This window comes from Phyllobates terribilis, unplaced genomic scaffold (genome assembly GCF_046119375.1).
Source record: "Phyllobates terribilis strain yellow unplaced genomic scaffold, ASM4611937v1 Scaffold_1__5_contigs__length_1240528914, whole genome shotgun sequence".
NCBI classification, from domain to species: Eukaryota; Metazoa; Chordata; class Amphibia; order Anura; family Dendrobatidae; genus Phyllobates; species Phyllobates terribilis.
The window spans coordinates 1,147,581,335-1,147,605,998 of NW_027362761.1; the positions used below are offsets into that span (position 1 = coordinate 1,147,581,335).

The 24,664-nt window shown below is 41.4% G+C and overlaps 1 protein-coding gene across 6 annotated transcripts in view; it reads left to right on the forward strand.

The window, feature by feature from the left end:
- Positions 1–24,664, forward strand: part of JAKMIP1 (janus kinase and microtubule interacting protein 1) — a 199,174-nt gene that overhangs the window by 83,385 nt on the left and 91,125 nt on the right. For all 6 annotated transcript variants that reach the window (XM_073648252.1, XM_073648219.1, XM_073648227.1 and 3 more), the window contains exons 4-7: positions 14,424–14,648; positions 14,803–14,922; positions 21,372–21,518; positions 23,212–23,349. In XM_073648252.1, the coding sequence (XP_073504353.1) occupies positions 14,424–14,648; positions 14,803–14,922; positions 21,372–21,518; positions 23,212–23,349 (630 nt within the window). The remainder of the gene's footprint in view (positions 1–14,423; positions 14,649–14,802; positions 14,923–21,371; positions 21,519–23,211; positions 23,350–24,664) is intronic.

A 24,664-nucleotide genomic window follows, 5' to 3' on the forward strand; every position in this document is an offset into this window, starting at 1 on the left:
TCTTGGAAAGACTTTGATATATTTTTAGTCTGAAGGCTTCTTGCTCATAGACCATGACCTATGAGTAACAGCCTGTTGGGCTTGAACACAGAAGTGTTATTCTAATGTGTCAATTCGATTTTAATTGAAGAAATAAATGCAGATCTATTTTTGGAGCTGATGTTGAATTATTTTCACTATATTCTGGAGACAAAGGAGTCTACCACTATTTATTATTTTAAATATGGGCCCTTGGTGGTCTAAAAATACACAAAAAATGTATATTCACCCACTGGACCATCACTTCTTACTGCTGCTGGTGTCTTCCGCTGGTCTATTGAATTCCTACGGTCATGTTCCATCTGAGAGCTGTCTCTTTAGCTCTTTATTCTAACTTGGACGGAGTGTAACCACTGCAGCCAATCACTTGACACCTCCCATCAGAAGAGAAAACCAGGACCCCAGAGGAGCAGCGAAGATCCTGTAGGTGAGTAAGTCCACTACTTTTTAAAGAGAACCTGTCAAAAGTGGCCAGTTTTTCCTGCTCCTTCCCTGAGTCTTCAACTTTATTTTTCTTTTCTTTTTTTGTAATCGAGAGATATGGACCTTTTTATTTTGTACGCTTGATTTGCTTATTTCTTTTGTCTTTACCAAGGGGGGCATTGCTTGCAAATTAAAGGGGTTGTTCCCTTCCAAATGCAATTCATTCATTCATTCATTTTAAAAAAAAAAAAAATCTCTTTCCTTGGTGTATTGCATTGGCTGCTGTTAAAAGGGAACAACCCATTTAATTATGCAGAGCAGCCCCCAGAGAACAAAAGGGCTCATATCTCTGGAGCTATATGGCGGATTTAAGAAAAACAAAAATAAAATCCAAAAAAACCCGAATAGTCAGGAGAGCAGCGAGAATAAAATTAGTCAAAATTGGACATGATGCTATACTACAGCTAATAAAAAGTAGTGGACAACTCCTTTAAAAAATAATCCTATGCACCAATCTGTTCAGGCCGGGTGTGCACAACAACATGCGGAGTGATGCCAGCCTGATCCTGTCTTTTTCCTCCTTCCTTCATTCATTCATTTTGCAGTTTTACAATTTGGAGAATTTTGCAGCTGAATTGCAAAACCATCTGGCATCGTCTTTTTTTTTTTATACACAGCAACTGGAAAATTACAGTGTGAGGCTGATAAATTCTGCATCTGTTGTTTTCCATGTATGAGCTGCACAAAACGGTCATTTTATACTAAAATTGCTTATGTAGGAGTGAGAATTCTCCAGCGCCCTTGTGAAGTGATCAGCATTTTAAGTAGTTTCTAAAACCACGTGCACAGTTGTAGGTGACCCCTGCTTTCTAATTGTCATGTAGAGCGAGAGCTCTGGACGGCAGCTAAAAGGGTCACAAATATGACCAAACAATAGAATGTGATGAAATAAATAAAAAGGCGAACACATTACTTGCTTAATCCCACATAGCCAAAGTATCAATGCTCGGGGGATCTCTACCGGTGTTTGTTTACCTCTCTACAGTGATGACATGGTGTACATACATGTGACCACTTATGGAGACAGTGATTGGCTGCAGTGATCACATGGGATGGACGTGATGTCATCACTGCAAGAAAGTAAACAGACACCATTGGAGCCTCATCTCTGTAATGGGCAAGGAATTTAAAAAGGGAGTATTGGTTATTTTATTTATTTTATCACATTTCTAGCTTTTTGCCACATTTTTAAAAATAATCAGACAATTTCCTTTAAAATAAAAAATAAAAAAATTAAATAAATAATAAAACGATCATCTGCGATTGACCATCATTGGCTCCTTAGCGTATGCCTCCACTGTGCATTTCATAATGGAAAACACTGTATTGTTTTTTGTTTTTTTCCTGAAGTGGTTTTAAACAATTTTAAAGCATTTTAGGATAATTTCCCCCTCCCCCACCCCCTTGACAGTGTCTAGTTTGGAGCCGATTCCACCCTGAAGCTGCTTTAAAAATAGTACGATGTATTTTCTTTTTTTTTTTTCATACCAAGTGTTTTTCAAAGCATAAAGTGAAAAAGAAAATGCTCTAAGGACGGAACATGGGAACAGCAAAGTGATTTTAGAAATTAATAGGAAGAGCCTTTTCAAACGTGTGTTTTTTGTTTTTTTTTTATTAGTGATTTGTCATTTGTTTTTGTAGTGGACATATTCCAAAAATTGTGTGTGCATACCCTAAAGGAGCCCTGCTGGAAAGACCTAGATTAGTGGCAGCTGCAGGCAGGCACTCTTAAGGGAGCATGGAAGTTTTCAGAAATTTCTGGCATAGTCTATGGACATGTGATGAATGCTACTTGTCAGAATGCCCCATTAACAGGAAGCAAAGTGGAGTCTCGTCAAAAAAGTATTGCTACCTTTCTTTCTATAATATTCTTCCCAGATATACTGTACAGAACAAGAGGGATTGTACAGGTGCTTCTTACAAAATTAGAATATCCTCAAAAATTTTCACTTTTTGTATTGAAGAACTGAAATAAATAAACTTATATTATGTAGAGTCATAACAGACAGAGTGATCTATTTCACGTGTTTATTTCTGTTAATGTTGATGATTACGGCTTACAGCCAATGAAAACACAAAGTCATTATCTCAGTAAATTAGAAGAATTAACAAAAAACACCTGCAAAGGCTTCCTACGCATTTAAAAAGGTCCCTTAGTCTGTTTCAGTAGGCTCCACAATCATGGGGAAGACTGCTGACTTGACAGATGTCCAGAAGGCAGTCATTGACACACTCCATAAGGAGGGTAAGCCACAAAAGGTCATTGCTAGAGAAGCTGGCTGTTCAGAGTGCTGTATCCAAGCACATTAATGGAAAGTTGAGTGGAAGGAAAAAGTGTGGTAGAAAAAGGTGCACAAGCAACCGGGATAACCGCAGCCTTGAAAGGATTGCTAATAAAAGGCCATTCGAAAATTTGGGGGAGATTCACAAGGAGTGGACTGCTGCTGGAGTCATTGATTCAAGAGCCACCACACACAGACGTATCCAGGACATGGGCTACAAGTGTCGCATTCCTTGTGTCAGGCCACTCATGACCAATAGACAAACCTGTCCACACTGCCAAAAGTATCAATATCTGGTTTAATAACAACAGTTATTATTAAGATGAGAGACGCCAGACCCAACAATGCAGACGAGCTGAAGGCTGCTATCAAAGCAACCTGGGCTTCCATAACTCCTCAGCAGAGCCACAGGCTGATCCCTCCATGCCACGCCGCATTGATGCAGTAATTGATGCACAAGGAGCCCCGACCAAGTATTGATGCATTTACTGAACATACATTTTGGATTTTAAAATCATTTTTCAAGCTGTTGTTATAAAGTATTCTAATTTACTGAGATAATGACTTTTGTGTTTTCATTGGCTGTAAGCCATAAATCATCAACATTAACAGAAATAAACACGTGAAATAGATCACTCTGTGTGTAATGACTCTATATAATGAGTTTCACTTTTTTAATTGAAGATCTGAAATTAAATTAACTTTTTGATATTCTAATTTAGTGAGATTCACCTGTAACTTTCATATTTCTGTTATATAAAGAAGTCTTTCTTCACATTGCGTAATAGTAAGTTTATAGGGGACTATAATTTGAGTAACTAGAAAATGAGTTTTTTATGTTAAATGTATTCATTATTATAAATGTTATGTTAAATGTATTTTTTCAGAATTTTTTTTTTTTTTTTTTATATATATAGTATATCAATATAGAAATATAAAATAAATACATAAATCTTCCAATTTTCATACTGGCTACTAGGCCTAATATTAGCCTCCAACTTCCTCTTAGGCACATGGAAATTATTAGCAATAGATTGTCTCAGACCCTGCTGAGTCATTGTAATCCTGACTCTGTGTAACATACCTGGCGGCGTCCTTGCATAGTGGTCCATCTCCCACTGTGCAAGAGCGCGCACTTGATCTCCAGTCCAGAATGTCTCTCTGGCTTCCCTCCATGCTGTCTGTTTGTGTCTGTTTCTGCTGCTTAAGGGCGGCGCCCGATCACTTCCTGCTTTTTGTACCTGCTGTGGGTCACACCCCTTGTGCGTCCTCAGCCTATTGCTGTCTGTCACCTGGTATATAGCTCAGCTGCTCCCATCTATCCCTGCCTGAGCATAGTGTTTCTTTCAGTGTGTGCTTGCACTCTGAAGGTGCCAGGTCCCGTTCTGTGTTCTCTTGTCTGCCTATCCTGGAGGCTGTATTTCCAGGCCTGTCTGAACACGCTCCTAGCCTGTTCCTCCTGCCTTCTAGGGGCCGATTACCTAGACCCGTTCCTGTATCTTGTCTGACCTGTCTGAACACGCTCCTAGCCTGTTCCTCCTGCCTTCTAGGGGCCGATTACCTAGACCTGCTCCTGTATCTTGTCTGTCCTGTCTGAACACACACCTTGCCTGTTCGTCCTGCCTCTCTGGGGGCCGTATTCCCAGACCCGCTCCTGTATTCCGCTGCAGTGTCGGTCTCCTCCGTACACTCAGTTCCAGTCTGAACTCTCTCCTATCCTTTACCTGTTTTGCCTCTATGTCCGTTCCCTTCCTTTTTCTGCAGAGTCTGAACTCGTACCTAACTCCTGCTTGTTGTCTCTGTACTCCCGTTTGTGAGTTTGTGGTCCACTCGCTACTTCTCTGCTAGTACCCTGTGGGTGTCTGGCTCTGCCTTTCCCTTCCTGTCTGTTCCGTGTGAACAGAGCCCTGTCCCCCCTACTCAGCCTAGCCTGCTCTGACTCCTTTGCTCACTGCTCCGGCAGTCCTGTCCTGCCCTGCTTCTGCCCGCTGCTCCGGCAGTCCTGTCCTGCCCTGCTTCTGCCCGCTGCTCCGGCAGTCCTGTCCTGCCCTGCTTCTGCCCGCTGCTCCGGCAGTCCTGTCCTGCCCTGCTTCTGCCCGCTGCTCCGGCAGTCCTGTCCTGCCCTGCTTGTGCTCGCTGCTCCGGCAGTCCTGTCCTGCCCTGCTTGTGCTCGCTGCTCCTGCAGCCCCGTCCTGCTCTGTTCTTGCCCACCGCTTCGGGCGTTCCCTCTCTGCTGTGGTTGTCTACCGCATCTGCGGTTCTGTGACCCAGTCTGTACTGGGTCTTAACCTTTCTGTGCTCCAGCCCGTCCTTTCGGCCAGTACCTCCCTGCCTGCATACTCGCCTGTATCCACCCATCTGCATACCTGCCGTGTTTGCTTATATCCACCAGTCTGTGCCAGCCTAACCTGCCTGTTCCTGAGTCCCAGTGTGTACTGGGTCCTATCCCGCCTGTGTTCCTACCTGCTAGTGCCTCCCTGTCTGCACTCTAGCTGTGCTTGCCTGTACCCCTCTACCTGTATTGTTCCTGAGTCCCAGTGTGTACTGGGTCCTATCCCGCCTGTGTTCCTACCTGCTAGTGCCTCCCTGTCTGCACTCTAGCTGCGCTTGCCTTTACCCGCCTGCCTGCATACCAGTCGTGCCTGCCTATACCCTCCAGTCTGTGCGCCAGCCTAACCAGCCTGATCCAGTAATCCCTGTGTGGGTCAACCCCCGTGTCCGGAGTTTGACCTGGAGTAGCACCTGGTCCCTCTGCCCGGTTTCTCCCTGGTGCACTGGCGTCGTATGCCGTCGTGCCATCTTGGTCGGATCGGCCAGATACTTAGTCACGCCCCTCCAGGCACTCTCCGGTTCATGGTCCAGTGGAATCACTACAATCACACGCACACGCCGCTCAGCCCGGGCGTGTGCATAACACTCTGATGATGATGAGACTGCTGAAAGTCATCTGTACAGAACAGGAAGAATGAATCTAGTAAAAGGGCTAGTGATTTGGGAAATTGTGATAAAGAATGTTGGCAAAAATAATACAGTATACATTAAAAACCTTATTTGGGGTATGTGCACACTATCATTTCCAAGTTTTTTAAGTATGGTAGATGTCACTTCAGAAAACTGCCGGCTGCGTTTTTTTCTGAAGTTTTTCGTGTCTTTTACAGTGACCCTTTTTGTTGCGGTTTCGCCACTGTATATATTTATTATAATATTATTTTTACTTATATTGGAAATCTGAATGGTCAGGTCACTTCTTTTAAGCATTTTGCTTGCATTTTGGAAATCTAAAGTGGTTAAAAGAAGCTGAAAAGACTGAAGATGTGCACGGCGACTCGTATTTACATTGCAGTGCATATGTTCATGTTTTTTAGCGTTTGTTTAGTGCTTTTTCAGGAGGGTTATGCAGAGTAGCCCCCTGAAAAAAGACTTGCGGCCGTAACTTTAAACAATAGGTAATTTTATAAAGGACACATTGTTTTTAACTCATAGCTACTGATTCTTATATAATATGTTAATATAAAAAAAGTTGTTTTTTTTTTCTAACAATAGTGGTGACCCATCTATGCTCTTTTTTTTTTTTTTGACTATTCTTTATCGCTCCATATACAGTGCCTACAAGTAGTATTCAACCCCCTGCAGATTTAGCTGGTTGACACATGCGGAATTAACTTGGCATTGTGACATTTGTACTGTAGATCAGCCTGGAAGTGGGAAATGCACTGCAGCAAATTTTTTATTTTTTTTTAAAAAAAACGTAAAAAGTTAATTCAGAGTGTCATTTATTATTCAACCCCTCAAACCACAAGAATTCTGTTTGGTCCCCCTAAAGTATTAAGAAGTAGTTCAGGCACCAAGAATAATGAGCTTCACATGTGTGGATTAAAGATCTCTTTTGCCAGCCTTTTCTGACTATTTAAGACCCTCCCCAAACTTGTGAACAGCACTCAGACATGGTCAACATGGGAAAGACAAAGGAGCATTCCAAGGCCATCAGAGACAAGATCGTGGAGGGTCACAAGGCTGGCAAGGGGTACAAAACCCTTTCCAAGGAGTTGGGCCTACCTGTCTCCACTGTTGGGAGCATCATCCGTAAGTGGAAGGCTTATGGAACTACTGTTAGCCTTCCACGGCCTGGACAGCCTTTGAAAGTGTCCTCCCGTGCCGAGGCCAGGCTTGTCCGAAGAGTCAAGGCTAACCCAAGGACAACAAGGAAGGAGCTCCGGGAAGATCTCATGGCAGTGGGGACATTGGTTTCAGTCAATACCATAAGTAACGTACTCCACCGCAATGGTCTCCGTTCCAGACGAGCCCGTAAGGTACCTTTACTTTCAAAGCGTCATGTCAAGGCTCGTCTACAGTTTGCTCATGATCACTTGGAGGACTCTGAGACAGACTGGTTCAAGGTTCTATGGTCTGATGAGACCAAGATCGAGATCTTTGGTGCTAACCACACACGTGACGTTTGGAGACTGGATGGCACTGCATACGACCCCAAGAATACCATCCCTACAGTCAAGCATGGTGGTGGCAGCATCATGCTGTGGGGCTGTTTCTCTGCCAAGGGGCCTGGCCATCTGGTCCGCATCCATGGGAAGATGGATAGCACGGCCTACCTGGAGATTTTGGCCAAGAACCTCCGCTCCTCCATCAAGGATTTTAAGATGGGTCGTAATTTCATCTTCCAACAAGACAACGACCCAAAGCACACAGCCAAGAAAACCAAGGCCTGGTTCAAGAGGGAAAAAGTCAAGGTGTTGGAGTGGCCTAGTCAGTCTCCTGACCTTAACCCAATTGAAAACTTGTGGAAGGAGCTCAAGAATAAAGTCCACATGAGACACCCAAAGAACCTAGATAACTTGGAGAAGATCTGCATGGAGGAGTGGGCCAAGATAACTTCACAGACCTGTGCCGGCCTGATCAGGTCTTATAAAAGACGATTATTAGCTGTAATTGCAAACAAGGGTTATTCCACAAAATATTAAACATAGGGGTTGTATAATAATTGACCCACACTTTTATGTTTAAAATTTAATAAAATTCAACTGAGAAACATAACTTTTTGGTTTGTAAGATTTATTCTGCTGTTCATAAAACCTACTCTCGTTTGCAGTTTGAAGGCTCTAACTTATTTGCATCTTATCAAACCAGCTAAATCTGAAGGGGGTTGAATACTACTTGTAGGCACTGTATAACCACTTTAGAAAAAAAACGGAAGATAAAAACAGTCATGGATTGAGTTTAGATAAACCAATAATAAAAAAAAAAAAATTAAAAGAACTTGTATTAAAATACCCAAAATGATAAAAGATTACGCCACCAATATGCTCAGTCTATTATAGAAGAACACAAAGAAGTCAGTCCTCACATATGCTCTGTTCCCCTGTGATGTGAAGCAACTATAAGTTAATAGAGCTGTCAATAAATTTAACTCATGGGGGGGTCAGTCTTAGCAGGAGGTAAGCAAGGAATGAGACTGTGTGCTGACTATGTGTTTTTTAAGCCTTTCTGCAGCGGCAATTCTGCTGCAGAAACGCTTAAAAAACGCATGGTAGAAGGCCTGCCATGGTCCACAATGATAATCCGCATGTGCTGTGCACATGCTGCGGAAATTTCCGCTGCGGATTATCATTGTGGAAAAATTCGCAGCACTACCAATTATTTTGCGGAATCGTGGCGTTTTCGCCGCCATTGACTTGCATTGGACCGCATGGAAGCCGCATCACTGGATCTGCATTTGGAGAAGAGGAGACTCCTCCGGACCTGGGTACCATAGTACCTGTGAAAAAAAAAAGAATAAAATAAAAAAATATACATTATACTTACCTTCTGATGGCCCCCGGTGTCCTTAGCGATGCGTCCTGGCTCTATGGCAGCACGCGATGGTCTGAAAAGGTTCTGCCATGATGTAATTTAGTCATGTGACGGGTCACGCGACCGCTGACGGCGGTCGCGTGACCCATCACATGACTAAATGACGTCATGGCAGGTCCTTTTAGTCCACCGTGAGCTGCCAGCAAGCCAAGACTCATCGGATAAGGACACCGGGGGCCATCAGAAGGTAAGTATAATATTTATTTTTACCATTCTTTTTCGGTCACACTATATATGCCGGTTGCATGGATTTATACAGTGTGACCAAGTTGTCAAGCACTTTCCAAGTGATGCTAAAATCTCTTGGAAAGCGCTTGTCAACCCGCATGCAGAAATGCATGTGAAGACCGCTTCACATCCGCATGTCCCTGGCAGGAAAAGCGCATGTACAATCCACACGTACAATCCACATGTACAATCCACATGCGGTTTTTCTGCCAGGGAGATGCAGAAATGCTCAGGAAAAATCTGGAGCATTTCTGCATTGTGGGCACATAGCCTTAAAAGGTCCTTAAGCACTAGATATGGTGCCAATTTCCCAGCAGCCCTGAGGATGCCACAATGTAGTGAAACATATCAGGAAGGTGGGGAGGCTTGTAAGGCTGCGTGCCCACTCTGCGTTTTTCAAGTGTTTTTGCCACGGAACTTCCGCAGCAAAAACGCTTGGTAATACGTACCACATGGTCCCCAATGATAATCCGCAGGTGCTGTGCACATGCTCCGGAAATTTCCGCTGCGGATTATCATTGCGGAAAATCCGCAGCATGTCCATTAATTTTGCGGACACGCAGCGTAATTGCCGCCATTGACTTGCATTGAAACGCATAATATCCGTGTCAGCACATTTGCACATACGGATAATATGTGTTTCTATGTGCGGATGGTACCTGGGTCTGGAGGAGAGGAGACTCTCCTCCGGACCCGGGTACCATGGAACCTGTAAAAAAAAGAATTTAAAATAAAAAATAAAGATTATACTCCCCTGCAGTCGCGTGACCTTTCACATGACTAAATAACGTCACGGCAAGTCCTTTCATACCACCGTGACCCATACAACAGACCAGACGGAGCGGAGAAAACACTGGGGGGCCATCGGAAGGTGAGTATAATCTTTATTTTATTTATTTTTTATTTATTTATTATTTTTTTTTAACTCTTACTTGGTCACACTACTATAAATTCATGCCGGTTGCATGGATTTATATAGTGTGACCAAGTTGTCAAGCACTTTCCAAGTGATGCTAAAATCATGCGGAAATGCATGCAAAGACGCTTGACAAACGCTTCTATCTGGCAGGAAAAACGCATGTAAAATCCGCATGCGTTTTTCCTGCCAGGGAGAAGCGGAAAAAATATGCAGCATTTCTGCATCGTGGGCACATAGCCTAAGTGTAAGTATTCGCTGAGAGAAGCATAAACTAAATAGTGAGGTCACACTTTAGGCATCTCACTGACATGCAAGCAGCAGAAACTGCATACTTAATGGAAATTTGTCATCGGGTTTTACTGTGTAATCTGAGAGCTGCTTGATGTAGGGGCAGAGACCCTGCTTCCAGTTTGATGTATCACTTACTAGACTAGTGTAGTAGAATCCCTGTTTTATCTGCTGTAGATGCATCAGAGCTCAAATGCTGAGCTGTGTATAACCCCACCCACACCCCTGATTGGCAGTTTCCTGTGTGTACTTTTCTTTGTCAATGGTAGGGGCTGGATTACACAGATTAGCCGGACTGTCTGGCACGTGACACCTAGTCCGACAGAGATAATCTCCTGCTGATAAAACACTGATTGTACTGCAACGACAACAAACATCCAAGTAAGTGGCACAGCTCTGGTATCTGGCTCTCTTGCCCTATATTATGCTGCTTTCAGAATAAATAACAAAAACCTGTGGTCAGATTTCCTTCAAAGGACCCACCCAAACCTTACAAACCATCACCATAAGATTAAATTGGTTAATTATTTCATTATAAAAAGGCATCGATGTCCATCACAAACTTTTCTAAAAGCACAACTCGTCCACTACCATTTAGTTTGGACCAGTTTGACTCTGATTTTCCATACACTGATTGAGCTTCCATTCCTGTGACCGTGGCTTCCCTGTGTCAGAATTCCAGTTGCTCTTCTACAGTTTGACCACTAGTGGCTGCTGCTGTTCACCTTAATAATTGTGCTGCAATCCCACTCCTTACCACTGGAGGCTGCTGATGTGTTCTGCAATTCCCCTTTAGCAAATTCCTGTGGGATCCATCTTGTTTCCTGTTTGGGCCTACTTAAAGCCGCATAGATCTCTCATCTGGTGGTCCAGGGTGTGTGGTTTTTTTTTTTCCCTCACATAAACCTATTTGTAATAAACCATGTGACAGACTTTACGGCTTTTTTTTTTTTTTTTTTTTACGAGGATCTTATGACGTTGGTGAATGCCCGTCGTTATCCGTGTACTCGCTCTGCAGTCAGCTCTTTGAGGCTGTGGCCAGAGGATGGGGATAAATTGTTTTCTAATAAATCATGTAGCATTGTTACTCCTGCCAACCAGAGGAGGTGGGGGGCCCTGACTTCACATGGTTTTTAGGGACAGACCTAGTATTGCCAATGAAGGAGAACTGATTTACAGATTGTCATTTGCAGAACTGAATGCATCCCACAGTGTTCTCCCATCACAATGACCGGTAGCCATGACAACGGCCTGTCACTTTGGATACTATTCCATGACTCATACAAACTTTTAGAAGTCGAAATGCGTTGTCTGATTTCTTTCTGATCTATAGGGGTTGAAGTGTGGCTCCATTCAACATGTGAAATAGCTACCGTACTTAGTTTATACTGATCTTGAATTACATTGGTTCGTAGGACTCATTCAGACTTCGGTTTTTCACATACGAGTTCTAACTGTTTTTCATGGATAGAACTCATATCTAATATATTTTATAGGGCTCCTACCTTTTGTATAGACTTTTGACATGTACGATTTTTTTTTTTTTTTTTTGCGTGGAGACATGTTCGATATCAATCAGTGTGTCACATCAAAAGTCTTTGGGTCCATGAAAAAAATGAGATGCAATCCTAGTGCTGTCCGTTTTCATGGATGGTAAGAAATAGAGAAACTTCTTGTTTTTGTGTCAAATCCCTAAAAAACGAACTCTAATACATGCACCCAAATGACGACTGGTCACCATACAAGTATGCTGGCTGTCAGGAAAGGGTTAAAAAGTTGAGCTGTACTTCAAGACCACAATAGAATTTTGTAACTACTGTGGTAGATCGGCTCACTCGGCTGCTTAAGAGGTAGTCACAGGAATGCTTCACTTTTTAAGTTTTCAACAGGTTTATTAAAACTGGCTTCATAAACCAGTCCAAACAAAAGAAAGAGACTTAGTCCTTATAACTGCGCCGTTCACCCGCACAGGAAATAGGAGTCAGCTTTGTTTACCAAGAGCCCAGTTCTGGAGGTCGGCTCCCCCTCCAGAGTACACAGAACAAACATTAAGTCCCAAAGCTTCACTTTTTTACCTCCTGGACTCCTCCCCTAGGGTGGAGATATGGTGAACAGCTGTCCCATCCACCTGTTCAGCTGTTCATAGTAGACCTGGCCCGGTCATGCCTGATTAACCCCTCTCAGCACATAACATGCTGGAGCAAAACTTCCAGGTTTATATCACTGAAGCTAATAGCCTCAGTGAAACGCATATCTCCCTTTCAGCTCATTACCAGTGACCCTCTTACACTACCTTTTTTTTTATTTTTATATATAATATGTTATTTTATTTAAAGGGGTTGTACACTACTTGCCAAAGGGTTCAAATCCACAAAGAATCTAAAAAAAATTAATATAACACTGAGAAAAGTTGTAGAAAAAAATAATTTAAATGGAAAATTAAAATGAATCCTCACTAAAAATATTTTTTTCAGTGGTTTCTTTGATCCTAAAGGGAACCTGTCAACTTGTGAAATGTATGGGCAGCATTGTATCGACAAAGAGCATCTGAGCAGATTAATATCTAGGCTTATGGGAAAAAATTCAGTTTAATGTGTATTTTATTTATTAAAATCTCTGCTTTTCTAAGCTTAGGAGTCCAGTGGGTGGTCCTTTTCCGGGATTGACCGCGTTGTCTTTGTGCACCAATAAGAAAGAGTGGCAGTCAATTATTAGATCTTCCAAAAAGGTGTAGGATTTTACTGAATAAAATACAACTTAGGCCAAGTTCATAGAGGTGTATCACAAAAGAAACCTTCCAGTAAAGTCCTTACATTGTGGATGTAACTAGCTTCATGTGCAGCTCGGTGAGCAATTTTCATCAGTGTGCTAGATCCAGTTTTCTTCCATTTTTGTTCAGTGCCTATTTTCACCATCCATTTTCCATTTGTCAACTATTCCACGCTGCTAGCAATCAGTGAAACTCAGACTGCACATGGATGGCATCTGCATGCTGTGCTTTTTTTTTTTTCTGCCAACCCATTCATTTGAATGTTTGTTTGGTACGCCACACTTGGACGTTTTCAATCTTTTTGTTTTTTTTGCATTCTGCAAAAATTTAGACTGTTTTTTTTTGTTTTTGTTTTTTTTTTAACCTTAAAACAAGTAAAACTTAGCAGCTCATGTCCATGGAAATTGGAAATGTAAACAGGATCTTTTATGGAATCTTTTAACACAAGTCTATATATTTAACATGTAACATGCTGCCTCTAAATTGTACATTTCTAAGCTGACTAGTTTGCTTTAATTGTACAACCTTAATTCCCAAAAAGTTGGGACAATGTAAAGAAAACACGAATGCAATAATTAGGAAATCTTATAGCCATATTTTATTCACAATTGAACACGGAACACAGATCATAGAACACAGATCAGATATTTTTCCATTTCATTTGAAAAAATCAACTCCTTTTAGAAATTGATGGCAGCAACACATCCCCAAAAAGTTGGGACAAGGTTATCAAAAGGCTGGAAAATTAAGTTGTACTAATGAAAAACAGCCGGAGGGTCAATTTTCAGCTAAGTCACATAACTGTGTACAAAAAGAGCATGTTAGAGAGGCAGAGTCTCTCAGAAGCAAAGGTGGTCATAGGTCACCATTTAATGAACTGCATCAAAGAAATTGTGAAACTAAAAAAAAAAAAAAAAAAAAAAAAAAATCACCATCAAATTGAAAAGACTTTGAATATCCCACCATGTATAGTGCGTAATATCAAATACTAAATATCATTCTCCCCCCACCCCGCTTATAAGACACTTCCTTCCTGCCTCCTGAATTCACCATTCACTCTGGAAAAAAACAGCTCAGATTCATCTTGCTCAGACTGTCGGCTCACTGTTGTCAGGTCACACCTCCTATTATTGCCTATTGAGAGAGGAGGTAGGAGGAGCAGTGAGGAAACAGACCAAGGGAGACACAAAAAGATTGTGCTGAGCTTTCTATCAAGTCTTTTACCTCACCCAGAGATGGAGTCACATCTACACTGATTACAACTTCTGTATATTGTTAGAACATGAAGTAGTGGCACCACTCGGGTGGTGAAATAAAAAAAAAAAAATCTAAAAAGTGGTGCTTTTAAACAATTTTTTTTCCATTCAGTGCCAGCCATCCAAGATTTTGCAAAAAAAGTGAGATACGGAAACACATTGTGTAATAAAAAAAAGTTCTGCAACTTCCTAATCTATGAACTGGAATCAGATCCTGAATGGGAAAACATATTATAGATTAAGTCAATTCTTCTGGATTAATGTCATACTTTTTGTTCTTATTTTTTTTTCAGATGGATGAAATTAAAAGCAAGGAGCGGGTAATCCTGGCACTGGAGAAGGAGGTGGGGATACAGGCCGGTCACACACAGAAATTGCTTCTGCAGAAAGAAGCTCTGGATGAACAGTTGGTGCAGGCGAAGGAAGCCGAGAGGTACCACAGCAGTCCCAAGAAAGAGCTTCCCACCGGTGTGGCAGACATCTCTGAACTCATGGGTCACACAGTAAAAATAAAAGAGGCAAGTAATAGACAAAGTACCTGTATGCCAGATCCGAACTGTAGATCAATTTGGAATAAATAAAATATTGTGAGGCTCAAAAGGGTCTTATGTGGCAGAAAAGTGGTCTTTGGCAAATTGCATCCAACAGGACATTATTTTGCCCCTCTTCCAGGAACAACATATCGATGACCGAGACCTGAGAAGGTTCCAGTTAAAGATTGCCGAGTTGTATGCGGTTATCAGGAAACTGGAAGATAGAAATACCCTGCTCTCCGATGAACGGAACGAGCTGGTATGTGACTGGACCTGACTGTTTTATGAGAAAATCATAGAAAAGTGTTAAAAGGGGGTTAAAAGCCTACGTTGCCACAGAGAGTTTTTGGTGAGTTTTGTTTTTGAAAAAATGCAACAATCTTCAACATCAAAAGCTCATCATGGGATCATAGCTTTACTAATCTATTTAATTGCTGCTGATTGATATTATATGACTCTATATTAGGATTTACTTTTGTGATCACACTGACTTTTTATAGTTTTTTTTTTACATTTTTCTTTTGACAATAAAAAAAAGTTTATATTGGAAAACCATTTATTCATGTTGTTTAATCAACTAAGATCTAAGGATAAAATAATGGGACCTATATATGAATACTTTTTATCAGACCGCAGTCATAAAACGTGCCAGATTTGTCATAGTGGGCAAGGAATAAAAATCCAGCATCTTAGATGGAAAATTTAGGTTTCATCCATTTTCCATTAAAAGCATACACTGTTATGGCAAGCAAGATAAAATCCACATCTTCCTGACACGTTTCAGACTGATGTAAAATCTTAGATAAGATTTATCCTTATGTTTAATAAATCTGTCTGAATTTAAGACTGTCTAGTCTAAGTTTACACCTGAAAATTGCATCAAATTTTTGGCACAATATTTCCCGAAAATCCATCTTTTTTTTATTGAGGTCATGCCACTTATCAGATAAGACACAGAATGTGTCTAAAATAAATATGGTGCAAATCATGGAAGACAGTTTTTCTTTTTCCTAGGAAACTTACACCAGATTTCTGCCAAATTTAGTTAGATAAATCTCCCGCAATTACTTTTCCATTCTATATTAGGCAATGACTACATTACTGCAGTCTGTGATTTTTGATTTAATATCGCCCCAAATAAATCCCTAATAATATAATCAGTATAAAGATTCAATTTTGGGCTAGCGCTCTAAAAAGGAGTGCTCAAGAGTGTGAAATAAAGGGCAATAGATGTAATAAGAACCAGGATACTATGACTATTTAGCACTCTAGTACCGCCCACCTGACTCCTTATAAGTTATTTTCATATATATAGTGGGCATTAATATGAAACTTCTTTTCCCAAGAAAATGAGAAATAGATTATTTTAGCAAGGACATCTTTAGCTTACTGTATCTGTAGCATCATGCCATCAATGTAGTTAAAGGGTTTGTCCAACCCATTTTAATTGTCCCCAGTGGATGAAATAATATAAGAAAAGGCATACTTGCCTCCTGGACCGTTTACGCTCCAAGCACTGTGTCCTCCTGCAATCTGGTGACATTTTGTCACATGAGCGCTGCTGTCAGTCAATGAAGGCCTTCGCAATTCCATCAAGCTGAACTGTTCCATCTGGAGGAAGTGTGAAGGCTGCAGCCCATCGGCGAGCGATGATGGGCCACAGCACTCTAATGACATAACCAATGTCACAGGATTTTTATATCTGCAGGTCATCAATGCTGCACTTTTAAACGTATTTTACTTTTGCAGTACTAGAAATTAAATTCAAGGCAACTTCTATTGAGATCCATATGTAATGCTCGCAGATTTTACTGTTGGTTGCAATGGACCCGTGGTAAAATCTGCAGCAGAAAACTTTTTGTGTGATCATGCCCTAATATTACAGTCCTTGTACCTGTGTAATTATCACCTGACACAGACAAATATTTATACTTCAAGGTCCCCGATACATGACCGCAAGCGGAGATTTTGGAAAACTGAAAAAACACCTTTTGCACTAAATATATGAAAATGTTAATATGACAAAAAACAATCCACTGATCTAAATGACGGCATGATTCACGAGACCACTGCAGCTAGCTAATCGATGATCTCAGCAGTCACATGTCATACTGCACTCATTTCCTCTCCATGTGCTTTCCTCTTCATCTGCTGCCCATTTTCTCTGCTTTCTCTACTTTCCATAAGACTTTAGATACTTTAGATTGTTGCTGCCTGAGCTACAGCTGGCATGAATTATACACTGGTTGTTATTGCAGTCGTGTAGGTTTGAAATGTCGGCGGATAACTAGGCAAGTTTCTGGTGGCTTTTTCCCACCCTGATCCCTTTGACACACATAAGGAGAGACCTGTCAATCATGTGTAGTGGAGCAGGAAGAAACCACCGGGGGGGGGCAGCCTCGGACTAATGAGCCCAAACGCTAAGTCCCCAGCCAGCTTTTCAAACATACGCGACTGCAAAAAATGCATCCAGTGTCTAATTTTTGCAGCCTGTGGCTCGGAAAGCATGAAGCAGTTGACAAGTTCTCTTTAACTTTGCATTTAGGAAGCAAATGTACAATAAAATAAAAATTATGTGCATAAGTGTACTCAGCTTTTAAGGGAATCTGTCAGTAGGCTCAACCCCCCCTAAGCCGTCTATATGGGTATGTAGGTTGTGGAGACATGGGGTCTCCCGTGGGCGTAATACTACTCAGGCAACGCAAGGTGAGGGTAAAACAGTGTGCCAATACTTTATTGAACCACCAAACAGACGATAGCATATAGAACAGTCCCAGCAAATACACAAGATGGTGCAAATTACAGAGTCTCACCCTTCCGCTGGTCCGCTGGAGATAGAGCAGTGAGGTATGTGGCCAGGTGACCTGATTGTCCTTGCCTGGATTTCCTCATAACTTCTCTGAGAGTTCAGTGATAATCAATGGAGCAGATCTGTATTCCTCTTGATGGAGCCATGTGTTTTAGTTGCTGTGCTGACGAGTCTCTCTTGGCTGTCTTTTTGTAAAGTCTCCTTGCTACAGAGGCATATGCCCATTTAAATAGTTCACAATTGTCCTTTTAAGTATACATCCACAGGTCAAGGATAAGAGATATTATTCCACAGGGCTCAAGTATCCACAGCTCACCCCCCCCCCCAAGGTTGACTGGCAAACACCCTACAATTGTATTTAACTTATCTAGCAAAAATCCATTGTTCAAAGATACTGAGTCGCTGTATTGAAAAACTAGCAGACAGTATGTTGTAGGAGCTGATATAAGATATAAATAACAGCCATTCATCAATTACCATATATCAACTCAAGTGATCAACATTCAGGTTTATACAAACAATAGTTTGTGTTCATCAATCAAAGAAGAACACAGTCAAAAGTAAACATAAAAATAAAGGTGTATGGCTCTTGGCCTACTGATTTATGCGTCTGGATAATTAAGAAGAAATGCTGTGCTGTCACATATTTCATAGGAAGCTGAATGAAATGATGCCTTGATATCTGCAATTCAATGTCTTATTCCAGAGAAATCCATGTTTTTCTTATATGTAAATGAGCTATTCAGGACTGTGGGCCGGACATAGATCTCCCTGAGACTCCGCCCCCAGGAATTATTTTATATGAAAGGGGGCGTTACCAGTGTGATGGCCGCTCTCTGCTCTTCTGATCTCACTGCAGGACTGTGTGTGACTATAACTGACACATCTGCAGGTTCCTCTCAGCTTCAGCATCCAGCTCACAGGCAGACAGGGTTGCAATATTGTTACAATACAGCAGAGCTCAAGAGCTGCATAAAAGTCTGTTTGCAAGAAGACAAAGTTCAGTTCTCCTGTTCTGTGTTAGTTACATGTCTCACACTGGTAACTGCCCCTTGTATTTAAAATTGGCTCTGGAGGCGGAATTACTGGGAGATCTATGTCCGGCCCATAGATCTTAACGGCTCATTTACATATAAGAAAAATGTGGATTTCTCTGCAATAAGACTTCCTATGACCTACATGCCCATATAGACGACTTAGGGGGGTTAATTCTACTGACAGATTCCATTTAACTATGAATTAAGAATTAGTGATAATAAATGTGTCACGAAAGTCAGTAATCTGCACATTCTTTCTTCAGGTTTTGGGTACAGTATTTTACATGTCATTAAAATGCAGGTCTATTTGTTTGGTTTCCAGATTTCTGAACATATTTGTCACATAGTTCTAAAGCTCATAACCTTTACTGTGGCGGTGGCCTAGTTTCAGTGCCATGGGCTTCTCTATAATGTTTAATAAAATTGTTTGTTTAGGTGCGGGTTGTATAAAATTATACACCGCGTGCAGAATTATTAGACAAATGCGTATTTTGATCACTTCGATACTTTTTATACATATTGTCCTACTCCAAGCTGCATAGGCTTGAGAGCCAACTACCAATTAAATAAATCTGGTGATGTGCATCTCTGTAATGAGGAGGGGTGTTGTCTAATGACATCAACACCATATATAAGGTGTGCTTAATTATTAGGCAACTTCCTTTCCTTTGGCAAAATGGGTCAGAAGAGAGATTTGACGGGCTCTGAAAAGTCCAAAATTGTGAGATGTCTTGCAGAGGGATGCAGCAGTCTTGAAATTTCCAAACTTTTGAAGCGTGATCACCGAACAATCAAGCGTTTCATGGCAAATAGCCAACAGGGTCGCAAGAAGTGTGTTGGCCAAAAAAGGCGCAAAATAACTGCCCATGAATTGAGGAAAATCAAGCGTGAAGCTGCCAAGATGCCATTCGCCACCAGTTTTGCCATATATCAGAGCTGCAACGTTACTGGAGTATCAAAAAGCACAAGGTGTGCGATACTCAGGGACATGGCCAAGGTAAGGAAGGCTGAAAAACGACCACCTTTGAACAAGAAACCTAAGATAAAACGTCAAGAATGGGCCAAGAAATATCTTAAGACTGATTTTTCAAAGGTTTTATGGGCTGATGAAATGAGTGTGACTCTTGATGGGCCAGATGGATGGGCCAGAGGCTGGATCAGTAAAGGGCAGAGAGCTCCACTCCGACTCAGACGCCAGCAAGGTGGAGGTGGGGTACTGGTACGGGCTGGTATCATCAAAGATGAACTTGTGGGCCCTTTTAGGGTTGAGGATGGAGTGAAGCTCAACTCCCAGACCTACTGCCAGTTTCTGGAAGACCACTTCTTCAAGCAGTGGTACAGGAAGAAGTCGGTATCGTTCAAGAAAAACATGATTTTCATGCAGGACAATGCTCCATCACATGCATCCAACTACTCCACAGCGTGGCTGGCCAGTAAAGGTCTAAAAGAAAAAAAAATAATGACATGGCCCCCTTGTTCACCTGATCTGAACCCCATAGAGAACCTGTGGTCCATCATAAAATGTGAGATCTACAGGGAGGGAAAACAGTACACCTCTCGGAACAGAGTCTGGGAGGCTGTGGTGGCTGCTGCACGCAATGTTGATCGAAAACAGATCAAGCAACTGACAGAATCTATGGACGGAAGGCTGTTGAGTGTCATCATAAAGAAAGGTGGCTATACTGATCACTAATTTTTGGGGTTTTTGTTTTTGCATGTCAGAAATGTTTATTTTTAAATTTTGTTCACGGATATTGGTTTACCTGGTGAAAATAAACAAGTGAGATGGGATTATATTTGGTTTTTATTAAGTTGCCTAATAATTCTGCACAGTGATAGTTACCTGCACAAACAGATATCCTCCTAAGATAGCCAAATCTAAAAAAAAAACACTCCAACTTCCAAAAATATTAAGCTTGGATATTTGAGTCTTTTGGGTTGATTGAGAACATAGTTTTTGATCAATAATAAAAATAATCCTCTAAAATAATAATTCTGCACACAGTGTAGATAAAGAGCTCTGCCATGGACCGGAGTATTTTTTATTTTTTTTTCCAAAATCCCTTTAATCCTCTACTGTAATAGTTTCCGGTCACTCTCCCATACCAGAGGATTCCACCACCATCAGGATTGGCGATAAGGATGATCATGGACACCTTCAACACTGATCGCTAACGATCAATTGACTGAAGATGTGAGCCTAGGAAAGAACCTTTTGTCTGTCCAGTTATTGGTCATGGTAGAGTATGGCAAATTTTGGGTACAGTACTTATCAGACTGTCTCGCCAATGAGGCACACCCTAGCTGTTGATGACGTGCATCTGGGTGGGCGAGATTGGTAAAGTGACCCAGCTCCATTGGTCCCACCAATCCTGTGGAGTTGACGTCACTTTCGTCATTCACGTGAAAGCTTCCGAATAAGGCCAGTGACTGGCTGCAGTGTTCTTGTATCACATATGACTGCTGAGGCCACTGATTAGCTGCAGTGGTCTCGTGAATGATGTGATGCCATCACCATAGGACCAGTAGACTTGCTTTTTTTCATATTCTTCCATATTAACATTTTCATATATTAAATGCTAACCCATACAGTATATACCGCAAAGTGATTCTTACAATGTCCTCAACTACACTTGCTCAAGGTTTTTAAATTACAAAAATGGTCTAAAAATTGCAAAAAAAAAAGTTATGTTTGAGAAATGTGCTGAGGCAAAAACAGACATCCTGGAGTGCTTCATGAAAGATTTAGCTTGGTCCTTTTAGGTGTTCATAGTCTCTAAAAGTGCCCTAAACGTAAGATTTTCTGCAATCTGCTCTTGATTTCAACTAATGGATTTTTTATTTCCCTGTTTTTGGTTGTAGCTGAAACGCGTCCGTGAGACAGAAACGCAGCTTAAGCCATTGGTTGAAAAGAACAAAAGGATGTCCAAAAAGCACGAGGACACTTTACAGACGATACAGCGGATGGAAGAAAAAATCAAGGCCTTATCGAGGGATAATGCAGAAATGGTAAAAAAAAAAACACCGACCATCAGTAGGAGGAATATACGGCGCATTTTCATAGTATAGTAAAATTCCGATAGTCCAGCGTCCTTTGGACCAATACAAATATCAATATCATTTACACTCGAGTCAGAAAATGTCCTTTAAAGGTTAGGCCCGATTTACACACATGACTTTCTCTGTCCAAGTATGGACCGTAATGTCTGGACCGTCTGCGGGTCTCCTGACCCAAACTCAACAGCCTCGTATAAGTTTGAGGACATTGAGTTCAGGTCAGGAGTCCCGCAGACGGTCCGTACATCGCGGAAAGTCGGAGTCGTAAAACCGGCCTTATTAATCTTGTAAAGTGAGAACCTTTTGCTGCTATATGCTACTATTTTATGATCATGGGAATCCAACCGATCCCGAGAATGAGCCGGCCAAGGCTAATTGTTAGCAGGTCATCCCTTTTTGAGTTCTGATAAATCAGCTCCATGGTCCCTGCATTCTCGGGAGTGCAGGGGTACTGAGGTTGCACCCCACCCATCAAAAAAAAAATAGTGGCATGTACTTTTTATATGCTAACATTTTATAAGATGGGAATAACCCTTTAAGCCCTAATATGTATTCTAGAAAATATACATATAACTCTGTGTCTAAGAAAAGTTTATAAGTTCTTATTGGGGTTTGATTATGGCCCCCATTTTTTGAATCCGCCATGGACCAAAATTAGATTAGAACCTCTATGGCGATTGAATATTATTTTCCTCTTTTTATGTTTTTGTGCACTATAAATAGGGTTGATGGATTAGTGCCATGAGTAAGATGTTGCTGGGAGTGTGTGCTAAGAGAGAGGAGGAGAGAACTGCTATATCTAGTTAATTGGCTTCTTATTTTTCTGTGAGCGTGGACATTCTTTTGTGTTTTACATTCTTTTTAGAAATGCTGATTTGTTTCCATCATTAGATACGTTTTTCCCAATATAAACGGCAGCTATCACCATTAATTATTCTTGTACCGCATTCTAGCAACCTCCTCCTGCACATCCCAAAAAATAACTCTTCTGCGCCATATATGCCAGTCAGCATGGTCCAGTGTGATGGGCATCAATGGTCTGCGCCTCCTCTATCTGCAGTACTGCAGTCCTCCTGCCTTGATTAATGTGGATAACGTGTTTTAAATCATCCACAGAATGCTACGACATTGCGCCTGCGTAATTGAAGCTACTACTTAGAGTAGAGCAAAGGTCCTGTAATGCGCCGACTTTATTTCCAGATAATAGGTGGCGGCATAATACTGGACTTTGCTCTGGCCTTAATAGGGCAGACCAAAATGCTCCTGCGCAGGCCTGCACTTTTAACTGTGCAGGGGCAAGATTTGCAGGGATCAGTGGATGACATAGGACATGTCATCCACATCAATAAAGGCAAGAGGATGGTGATTTTGCTGATGAGGCAGGCACAAACTAGCTATGTCAGACTGGACCGTTCTGATTAGCAGACTTATAAAAGGTACTTTTTTGGATATACAGGAAGAGTTAGTGGCTTATATACAGGTGGATGGACTGTGGCACAAGTGCTGTTACAGGTGGTGACTTTTTGTTTTTATCGGGAGAACCTGGCAACCGGTTTGCTAGAACTTCTATTGGTCATATGGACAGGTAATTGGGTAGATTGACTTGATCTAATATTCTAGTAATGGGTTTATGTTGCCTTTACAGAAAGAGAAGTTGCCCACTGTGAGCTCCTTAAAGCGTCATTCATCTCTGGATGATCTGAGTAATTCTCAAGAACAAGAGATTGAATTCTTACGACTTCAAGTCATGGAGCAGCAGCAGATCATCGATGACATCACCGTGGTAATATACTGCAATTTAATTTAAAGGGGTCATTTAATAAAGACAAACCTTTTAAGGCTATATGGTCCAAATCTAGGAAGCCCCTCTCTTAGGTCTGGCGAACTTATCCCAACGATGTATTACAAGTAAGTCTGTATGAACTCAGGCACCTTCTGTAGCGGAAGTATCTGGTTTCTTTCAAAATCTGCGGTTTGCTCGGAGTGCTAGGATTTGGACCTGTGGGGCTGCATTTTGGAAGTGATTTTCTCTTGTTTACGAATCCGTTTAAGCCTGTAGGCCCTAGTTTAGGACCAAAACTGTTACATCTGACCATGTAGACATACCCTACGAGTGGCACCAGTAGTTCACACTACAAGTCCCAGTATACAGTGGGGAAGATAAGTATTTGATACACTGCCAATTTTGAAAGTTTTCCCACCTACAAAGAATGGGGTGGTCGGTAAGTTTTATCGTTGGTACACTTAACCTGTGAGAGACGAAATCTAATAAAAAAAAAAAAACTGAAAATTGCACACACGGTGAGTATGAGTAATTCAGGTGTCCAGTGGATTGAGCTTAAATCATGAGAAACTAATCTGCTAATTATATATTATCGGTATGGGATGGTCTGCATCCTCCTGGGTGTTGGTCTACTCAGCAGTGACACCCACCTCTCTGTATAACAGGTATCTATTAATAAGTGAACAATATGAATCTGCAATCCACCTAAAATCTCAGGCTATAGGTCTGGTAACTGCATCTAATAATGTGTTTTGCACCACAACGGTAAGTACGGCTAGATCACCTCATACAGAAGCCACATACTGTAGATCCGCCCAGAATTGTGAGCAGAACGCCAGAGAACCATCTGAGGCACAGGAGAGGCGACAGACTGTGCCCTCTGCAGCAGCGTGCATGTCACAGGCATTATGCAAACTCCAGTGCCCAGCCGGAATGGTGGAGATGACCGACTGGCTAGGCTTATGTTATGGATTCTATAAACATTTCACAGGACTAGGAATATTCTCAAGAAAAGAGAAGCATTCCATGTAATATATTAAAAAATGCATATACAGGACACACCTTCTCATTTAAAGATTTTTCTGTATTTTCATGACTATGAAAATTGTACATTCACACTGAAAGCATCAAAACTATGAATTAACACATGTGGAATTATATACTTAACAAAAAAGTGTGAAACAACTGAAAATATGTCTTATATTCTAGGTTCTTCAAAGTAGCCACCTTTTGCTTTGATGACTACTTTGCACACTCTTGGCATTCTCTTGATGAGCTTCAAGAGGTAGTCACCGGAAATGGTCTTCCAACAATC